The 10,000-nt window shown below is 45.0% G+C and overlaps 2 protein-coding genes across 2 annotated transcripts in view; both read right to left on the bottom strand.

Annotated features, from left to right (window-relative positions):
- Positions 1-10,000, bottom strand: part of kiaa0586 (KIAA0586 ortholog) — a 41,468-nt gene that overhangs the window by 26,538 nt on the left and 4,930 nt on the right. The window contains exons 9-10 of the mRNA XM_084742937.1: positions 8,554-8,612; positions 8,459-8,523 (exon numbers count right to left, since the gene is read on the bottom strand). Of these exons, the coding sequence (XP_084599063.1) occupies positions 8,459-8,523; positions 8,554-8,612 (124 nt within the window). The remainder of the gene's footprint in view (positions 1-8,458; positions 8,524-8,553; positions 8,613-10,000) is intronic.
- irf2bpl (interferon regulatory factor 2 binding protein-like) lies at positions 2,033-4,326 on the bottom strand. The gene has a single exon (XM_084741988.1). The coding sequence runs from the start codon at positions 4,225-4,227 to the stop codon at positions 2,398-2,400; it is 1,830 nt and encodes a 609-aa protein (XP_084598114.1). The 5' UTR covers positions 4,228-4,326; the 3' UTR covers positions 2,033-2,397.

Consider the following 10,000-nt stretch of genomic DNA (forward strand, 5'->3'; position numbering starts at 1 on the left):
CAAGGTTCTACTAATAAGGAATTATAATCAGGGCTGCAACGATTATTTTAATTGTTGATTATTTTATAATCCTGTCACAATCAAAACTAGTTTTCTTTTTTTTAGCTCTGTAACAATAATTTTCTTCATGGATTAATCTATCGATCATTTTCTCCACTCATTGATTGTTTTATTTCATCTATAAAATATCATAAAATGTTGATCTGTCCAAGTCCAAGATGACGTCCTCAAAAATATTCAGTTTAGTGTCAGAGAGGAGTAAAGAAACCAGCTGAAATCAGAGAAGCTGGACTTTTTTTGCCTTAAAAAAACGACTCAAACCAATCAATTGATCATCAGAAATATTTGCAGCTCTAATTCTGATGTTTTCTGTGGTTTGTTCAGAAAAACATGTTGCATCTGAAGGCAGTTTGACAAGAAAACACTGAGGTGAATCAGGCTGTCAGGTGCACAAATACTGAATCTATGTATTATATTCTGATTAGATTTTTCATTTTAAAACATTAAATCCTGAAAGTCCAGGCTGTGTCGTCGTCCCCGACACGTAAAGCTGCTCTCTTTATATTCATTTATATTCATCTTTATATTGATTTAATGTTTCTTCCTTCAGTCCCTGCAGGACTTCAGTTGTCCTGCAGATCGTTGCAGGCGACGCCTGATTTCACTGCAGCCTTTTCAAAAAACAAACAAAAAGAGCTGCTTTACATTTTAATGCTTTTAGATTTTTTGCAGTGAAAATTCATAAGAAGGTTCCAGGGATAATGAAAGCATGTTCTCAGTGTTCTACGTAACTTTACCAAAATTACAGAAATTCAAACTAAAGTGATGAATAGACTGTCAGAATATTAAAATAATAACTGCAAGGTGTCCAGATGTTCATCTGCCATCAGTCTCCTGTCTTATTTTTGTTTTCATTTTCTTTTTGTCTGTTTTTGATTCTTTGTCTTGGACTTTTCTCTCATTATTGTTAATTATACACAAAAAACAATGAGAGTCATGCTGTAAATCAGAATCAACTTTTCAGGCACGATTAAAGCGCGGCGTGGGGACGACTGCGATTGCTGGAAGTGGCAGGAAGCTTGTAATGATTGGACAAAGTCGCCGCGCAGAATTCAGTTGATCAGTTGAATTTGTGTTTACAGTTTGACTGTTTGATTTAATTTTCAGTTGATGGATTTTCAGAGGAAACGCCTCCAAAGAACTCAAAACACAAAGTGTAAACTCGCAGAATTTAAGAAGTGAATGTTAAGACTTTTATTTTGTTGGCTGAGTTTTTTATAAAGTCTGAAGATGTTATTTTGGTGAGTAGTTTGAACACATCAGTCTGACATCACTGACGTTCAGACAGCGTTCAGGTCTGCGTCACTGATCTGCACCTTTAATGAACAAAATATTTAATAACAAACGAACAGAGGGAGAAATCATCCGGCTTTGAATCAGGCTGGATGATTTAAAAAACATCTGATTTTGTTTTCTTTTAAGGGGTCGACCTGAACATTCAGCTCCAGCTTTTATTTTGAAAGTTGAATAAGAAACTTGTCCCTGTGATGTAATCTTTAAAGCTAACGGACCGAATCAGCTGCAGGGATCATTTTCAGCGTCTCTACAGTGTTTGGACTGTTGGTTGGACAAAAGAGAATAAAAGAGGACGTCTGAGGACATCACTTTGGACTCCTGGAAACTGTGATGAGCATTTTATAGACCAATTAAATGATTGATTAGTGGAGAAAATGGTCAATTAAACAGACTAAACAATAAAGAAAATGATTGTAACAGGAAAACATGGAAACATGGCGAGCACACAGACGTCCATGAGCTCCACGTGTTTGGACCCGTTTTATTGTGACAGGATTAATTAATCAATTAATTATTTTGAACGTGAATATTTTCTGGTTTCTTTCCTCTCTGACAGGAAACTAAATGTCTTTGAGTCTGTGGACAAAACGAGACATTTGAGGACGTCATTTTTCAACATTTTCTGAGATTTTATGGACCAAAAAGCATTTTTTGCATTTTATTTAAATGTAAATTAATCAAATTGATTTCCACAACCTGCTGATTATTATCATTATGACTGAAACTATTGATTATTTTCTCAGTTAATCGATTAATTGATCTTGTCAGTGGAAGAATAGATGTGGAACACGCAGGATTATTATTTGATCCATTTACGTCTCTTACCTCGTCCACATTTCTCCTTTTATTAAAAAAGAATAATCTGATGTCCTGATGTTTTTCACTGTAGTTTCATCTATGTAATCAATACTGATCAATAACATCCACCTATCAGCTTCTGATTGGTTCATCACTCCACTGACAGACAGACAGAAGAGTCTCAGCAGACTGATGTGTGGGTTTTTTTTGCAGTTTTTAAGAGTCTCTTCGTCCTCCTCGTCCTCAGGGGTCTCTCTCCTTCTTCACTTTGACGTCTCCGGCGAGGATCGTGGCGATCTCGCCCTGCATGAAGGCCCAGGGGACGTTGGAGCCCAGCAGGGGACACTTGTCCCCGCTGGGACAGTAGACCTCCCCGGATGCCCCCTGGGCCTTGATGCTGTCTCTGGAGCACGGGAAGCAGAACTTGTGGTTGGGGACGGAGGGACACTGGACGAAGTGGGTGTCCTCCAATCGCTCGTGACAGATGGTGCAGCAGAGGGGACCGCTGGATGCCACCGGCGAGTCCGGGACGCTCTGCGCCTGCACCTGGTCCAGACTCCCCGAGGACAGTCCCAGGTCCCCGCTGCGAGATGACAAGCGTCGGGGTCCGGACACGGAGGCGGGGGACAGCGGGCTGCTGCTGGTGTGTCTAGAGGACGAGGTGGTGGAGTGGACAGAGTCCCGGTCCTTGCTGGGGGAGTTCCCGAGCGTGTCGGTGACGGACATGAGGGCTGCCATCGGGGACGGTCCGTTCTGAGGGGGGGCGGCAGACTCAGGGGGCGTGGCCCTGCCTGAGGACAGACCAGGGTGTCCCGGGCCCAGTCTGAGGGCCTCGCCCTGACCACCAGTCCACTGCGATCTCTGTTGGTCCTCAGAGTCCGGCTCTGGGGACGCCCTCCTCTTCCTCAGACCGGGTCTGGAGCTGCAGCCGGAGGCCGGGACCTGGACCCGGCCTGGCAGGAGCAGAGAGGCAGGTAACAGGGGGTCTGTGTGGGGCTGGGGGAGCAGGTCCCCCCCTGCAGACTCCTTAAAGACCCGCAGGGACTCGGGTAGCAGGTCCCCTAGCAGCCTCCAGTCCCCGGAGCCGGGCTTCAGCTCATACTCCAGGTACTTGAACCCCGAGGACAGACCCCGGCCCAGGTCCTTCATGCAGTCCTGATACATCTGCTTGGCAGCCCCTGAGGCGCTGGAGAACACGGTCCCAGACCCGCTCGGGTACTCAATGAAGATCTTGAGCTCAAACTCCAGACCAGGCTTGGACACAGCGTCAAAGGCAAAGACCCGGCCCACAAGGCCATGGTCCTTCTTGAAGCGCACATCAAAGGGGGTGCAGGCGGACAGGGTGAGTAGGGTGTCCCGGACCAGCTTGGGCCTGCTGGACCACTCTTCCTGCCGGTTCCTCAGACTGTCCCCGAGCTCGGCCAGGGCCTCCGCGTTCCGTTGCTTCTCCTTCAAATCCCGGTCCTGGTCCGTGCTGGACACCGAGGCGGGCCGCTTCCCTGCAGGGTCTGGCAGACCCGCCTGTCCAGGCAGGACGCTCTGTGGTCCGATTCTGCCTGGTCCAGGTCCATTCAGCAGGGTCTGAGGAAGCAAGTTCGGGGGAACCGGGGCCGACACCAATCCACCATGGCCCCCCCTGCTCCTGGAGTTTGGACTCTGCCGGTTCAGCTCTGGGGGTCCATCATCCGGTTTGAACCCATTGGGTCCTCCAAGTCCATTAGGCAGCCTGCCGTACTCGAACCGGACCCGGCTGTCAGGGTACCGGTCCAGACTGGGCTGGGCCTTCGGTCCGTCCTGGTGCTGGTTCAGTGGTCCCCCTGGCTCCTTTAACCCGCCCTGGGTCTTCTGTGGTGGCGGTCCTCCAGGTCCAGGACGGCCCTCCTGGAAGCCGTGAGCCCTCTTCAGGTGTCTGGCGGTCTCGATGACGAACTCGATCCGGTCTGCGCCCTCATAGTTTACACAGCCGCGACAGACCGGCTCCGAGAAGTCCCAGATCATGGCCCAGGGCATCCGGGGAAGGTCGCACAGGTAACAGGACTGTCTGCGGGACGAGGACACCGCCGGGGACGACATGCTCCCTCCGCTCGGATCCTCTGCCGCCTCCTGCTCCCGATCCGGTTTCTCCTACTCCTCCTGCTCCCAATCTGGCTCTGCTCCTGGTTCCTCCGCCTCCTCCTCAGCAGCCGCTCCGTCCGTCCGTCAGACTGCAGCGAGCGACTCCTCTCAGCTTATTGTTCCTTCTCCGTGTCCTCCTCCTGCTGCTGCCGGAGCTCCGTGTGCTGCAGAGACGACGAGGACGATGAGCAGGAGGAGGAGGAGGAGGGGGGTGAGGAAGGGGAGAGGGAGGGGGAGGGGGAGGGTCTGCGTTTTTTTCCCTGCATGCTTCACTCTGACAGGAGCTGAGGAATCTGGATTGTGTCCCCCCCTCCTCCTCCTCTTGAGGAATGCCACCTGGTAGCGTGACGTCATCGTCTCCTCCTCCTGCAGCTGAATCAGGCTGTGGATCTGATGGTTCTGTCTTCTGTTGGAGCTCAGCAGGTGGTACGAGAGTCTCTGTTATGTCCCCACCATCATACAAATACAGTTTGTGTTCTGTCCAGACTTTCTGTACGAGGGGGACGGTCAGGTGTCGTCTGGTTGTCCGGCAGCACTGGTACTGACAGGAACGTGTTTGGAAGATGAATCTGGCGTATTTTAGAACACGATCAGCCGTATGCAGGTGAACACACCAAACACAAATGTCTTCTGCACGTATAAAAATAAAAACCTAAACACACATGTCAGCTGTGGGAACACGTCCCAACAGCTGTTCTGGATCTGAGAGTTTTAAAAAATCTCCTGAGGTAAAGACACGACTGGAAACAGCAGAAGATACAGTACAGAAAAGGTAACCTTTAAATTAAAGTAAAGGAAACGAACTGAGGATGTACTGTAGGGTGTTTTTTCTAATGTATTAATCGCATTTTTCTTTGAGTTGTCTGTTCGACATGAGTCACTGTAGACAGAACGTGTTCTGTGTCGTCTGTAGGACTGATCGTTCCGTGTATTTACATTCTGAACAGGAAATGTGTGTGAAAGACGCGTGTGCTGGATTCACTAAATAAATAAATAAACGTTTCAGAGCCTCCCGACCTTTTTAAAGCTGTTTAGGATTAAATGTGAATGTAGGATCTGAAGTAGCTGGAGGTGAAGCAGGTGTGAATGTTTGCTGCAGAGACATGAACAAAAAACACATCTGTGTGTTGCTAGGCAGATTTCAGCTTCCCCCGTCTCTCTCTCTCTCTCTCTGTCTCTGTCTCTGTCTCTCTCTCTCTCTCCCTCTCTCTCTGTGCAGCGAGCCTCGATCACCGTTCTCCTCGTCTTTGTGTTTCTGTCGTCAGCTGACACAGATCTCAGGGTCTCCGACATAATCAACAGGAAATTAATCTGTTTTAATGATCAGTCAATAATCAATTATTTGTTTTGTCCACTGTGATGATGTCTTTTTCAACCAGTGATCAATGTGGCGATAATTTGTCCGTTAATCGAAAAATGTCGAAAATGTTGAAAATGTAATCCTGTTACAGTCTTGTCTAAACTATGGCTGTCAATTAATTAAAATGTTTAATCACAATTAATCGTATATTAATTTCACGTTTTATTTGTTCAAAACGTAACTTTATTATATCAAATACATTAACCAAAAACAATGACAAATATTGTCCAGAAACCAAAGTCACTGCATTTGGCATAAAAAAATATGCTCCAATAATAATATTACAAACCCATCAGTCCATCAGATATAGATGAACATATTGATCTGATCAATTTAACACTAAGGTCAAAACAATAAAAACATCAATAGAAAAGTCAACTGTAGTTTCTATGGTTCACTGCAGGCTTCAGATTCAAACCAGCTGTGTTTTAGGAAAAGGTCACTATTTATTTATTTATTTATTTATTTATTTATTTATTCAGTATTATTATTATTATTGAATAAAAGCTTGTCCTCTCCTTTATTCAGCTCAGTGTTTAATGATGAAACAGTGTTTTTGTATTAAAGCAGCAGGATCATTTCCATCAGTGAGGATGTTTTAGATCACAGCAGACAGTAAACTGCACACAGACACACTGAGGACATGAAGAGGACAGACAGTCTGGACTCTTCATCATGACAGAGACAAACGTTTCATGGAGACGAGCGTCTGTCAGTTTGGTCTTTACAGAGACAGATATTTTAATCTGTAGTGTTTAAACCACAGAACTGTACAGTAACATCAGGATTCATCATCAATAAAGTTTTTGTATCAGTCAGAGGACGGGAGGCGGTGGGTGGGGGGACGAAGATGTCGCCAATCACTGATGGATGGACTGATGACGATCGTTTCGATCAGCAGTCTCTCCTCTCCCGCCTCCCAAACCTCTGTCTCTTTGCCTAAACAGACTAACCTGTTTACGACTACGAGCTGATTCAAACTATGGATCAGGTCAATAAACAAACAAACAAAACATCAAAACAAACGAGTGGCATTAAAAGGAATCTGCGTTAACGTGTCATTATCACGTTAACGTTGACAGCCCCTAGTCCAAACACGTGAAAACACGTTTATTTTCTTAAAAATGACAAAAAGCGATTAATCAGTGAACGACAGAGCTGGCGATCACTTTAATAATTGATTAATCATTGCAGCTGTATTGCTCTTGACTGTCGGTTGAAGCTTAAACACATATGAACGCAGGTAGAGACAAAGAAGAACACAGAGTGGCGTCCGGACAGGACAGGGGTTAACTACTGATGCATTCTGGGAGAAGCAGAGAATTATCAACACGCTGACATCAAACCACCAGCCAGGGTTTAATGTCGGCTGCTGGGCTCAGTGCCAGCTGCACACACACACACACACACACACACACACACACACACACACACACACACACACACACACACACACACACACACACACACACACACACACACACTCACACACAGATTAGCTCGGGCGTGCCTCTGATGGATACCGTCTGTGTTACCATGGCAACGTGCCTGGCAACCGTGCAGCGAGGAGGAAGCTGCTGAATACATGACGAGCTGCAGCCGTTGACTCTCTCTCTCTGAATGATTATGCAAATCAAGTCTCACACACACACACACACACACACACACACACACACACACACAGAGCTGCTGCAGTGTTTTTACACTCTGAAGGTTTAAATAAATCCTCTGAATGTTTTGTTTCAGTGACTCACTGTTTCTGCTCTGAGGAAACATTTCATTGACTCACTGATGATGATAATAATAATAATAATAAAAAAGATGGATGATAACAATTGATCAATGATTGATTAATCCGTTGTGAAGAATGGATGGAAAATTTTATCGATCTTTTCTCAAATAAACATGTGAAACATGAAGCTCTTTAGATGTTTCATAGGCTGCACTCTTAGAAATCAGGGTTCCTAGAGGGTTCTTCCTGAAGGGCTGTGGTTCTACCCAGAACGATTTAAAGAAAGGGTTCCATTAAGGACCCTTTTCATTCAAGAAAGATTTCTGTGGGGTTTATTGAAATGCTGTCATCAAGGAAACAGATCATAAGATGGTGATATCTGCTGTCTGAACTTCTACACACAGCTCCTCTCAGCTAACCGGAGCAGCTCTGTGTCTGTCTGTCTCTGACTCAGTGTGTCTGTGCTGATTGGCTGTTACTGCTGTCTTCTAACCAATCAGATAGCGTTGTGGGCGGGACAGTGAGCCAGACTACAGAGTGTAATAATGCAAATCTTTAACACCTTGTACCACTTCAGAAAATATTGAGCTCTCCAAGCATGACAACCACGACTGACATCAAAATATATGAACGTACACCGACCTGCTTCAATATTTATGACATTCATCCATGTACCACAAGACAGTTCTTATTATTATTATTATTATTATTACTATTATTATTATATTTACCAGTACATTACAAATAGTTCCTACATGAAGCTGCTCACAACATGATGTGTGGATTATCTTGAGTAACCAGGTCATTTCTGTATTCTGTTTTTTAAATGTATTTTTGTCTCTTCGAGCTCCTTGGAGTCATTTACTTCCACTCTATTACAGAGAAGGCAGACATCTCTAAAACTCTGCAACTCACACCAAAACTATCTGAATGGATTAACAGCTCTACGGCTGAGGGGACAAACGTGTATTTTAGATTTTTGGGGTGAACTGCCCCTTTATGCTGTAGTGTGATGTTATTTTCAGCAGCAGATTCTGCCTCTGTTTAACAAAACAGTCACACTCAACAAGCCGCCCCACCCGCCCCGCCCCCATCACCTGGTTTGCTCTGGCCGTTGGTCGCGGCAGGGTGTTTCCATGGCAACTGGGCCAGTCTCCACAGCAGCAGCAGCAGCAGCAGCAGCAGCAGCAGCAGCAGCAGCAGCAGCTCCGGTTGCCGAGGAGCTCGGCTGCTGGTTGCCAGGGATGTTTGCTGATAGAGAGAGAAGGAAACACAGCAGAGTGAGTCAGTAGGACACAGAGAAGACGTGTCCTGTCTCTGTCTGTCTGTCTGATCCACATCCTGTCCACTCATCAACTAATGTCTCAGTGACCTGATGGGGGCATCAAAGGAAAGGTCAGACGTCACCAAAACCACTCACACAGATTGTTCACACACAGTTTCATTAGTTTGTTTTTTAAAATGATTCTGTTGAACCACAATTCAAAAGCAATGTCTGATTTTCATTAGTTAATTTTCAGTAAATTTTTATTTATTATTACTTTTGTCAGTTTCAAGTTACTTTAGTGACCATTGTTGTTTTTTCTTTCTTTAAAAAAAGGGTACCGACAGTTTTGTCCACGTCTGTATATATGTATGTATATATACATATATATATATATGAAAATAAATAAATAGCACTTGTCCTTTAGCTCAATGCTAACACGTAATGGGAATTCCCATTGAGGTGCTGGCAGAAATTAGCATCACAGTAATATGATAGATCAGTCCCTCCAGGAAGTTTAAATGTTGTAATCAATTCATGCAAATTCAACCGATCCCTGTGGATTTTCACAACATCTGACCAATCATTGTATCTTATCACGAGTTCCACCAATCACAGCAGTCTCCCACACAAACATCATACCTGTTCGTCTCAACGAACTGACTCCATGTTTAGTTTTAATATTCATTATTTTTTGCATTTAGATATGTTTTTATTTTGTCACGGATTCTAAGAATACTGCAGTAACTCCTCACAGACACACCGTCTGTCTTCTGTCATCTGCTCCATTTGGGGAAAACAAGAGGTAGTCCTTGATAGTGTTGCTATGGCAGCTATGGACAGATTCGTGTCTGTCTCCCTGAACGGAGCAGATGTAACTGTGATCACTGATCCACAGGCTGCTGAGCTGAGTTCTCTTTCTGTGTTTTGGATTTGCAGAACAACAGATTATTTATGGCATCGTGTGCGAACGTTTAAAGACCCCGGAGGGCCGACGCTCCAGAACTGAAGGGGACATCAGGACGAGGCGTGTGCCGATCATTCTGTTTCATCAAAACCGTTTCACCGTCAGACGTCTTGGACTCCTGAGCACTTTCTCCTTTTCATGAATCGGCTAAAGATAAAAATCTACTACAACTACTTGACGAGCAGGAAGAGCTGAATGTAGCCCTTAACTTTAAAAGTAATTCACTCAGTGACCTCAGAGTGGCGCTGTAACAAACAAGTTTACATTTTTGCAAATTATCTTGAAAACAGCTCGGCGTAGACTCAAACTGACCAAGCAGACCATCATCATCCTGAATACAAGTCGAATCTACAGACTTTGCTGATCTAAAGTCAACCTGTCAATCAGTCCATCAATAATCAATTAACT

The sequence above is a fragment of the Lutjanus erythropterus genome, chromosome 18 (assembly GCF_056507025.1).
Source record: "Lutjanus erythropterus isolate fLutEry1 chromosome 18, fLutEry1.hap2, whole genome shotgun sequence".
Lineage (NCBI taxonomy): Eukaryota > Metazoa > Chordata > Actinopteri > Lutjaniformes > Lutjanidae > Lutjanus > Lutjanus erythropterus.

Bases quoted from the DNA above. Each gene is read 5' to 3' on its own strand.
- irf2bpl (XM_084741988.1), bottom strand. From the start codon at position 4,227: ATGTCGTCCCCGGCGGTGTCCTCGTCCCGCAGACAGTCCTGTTACCTG.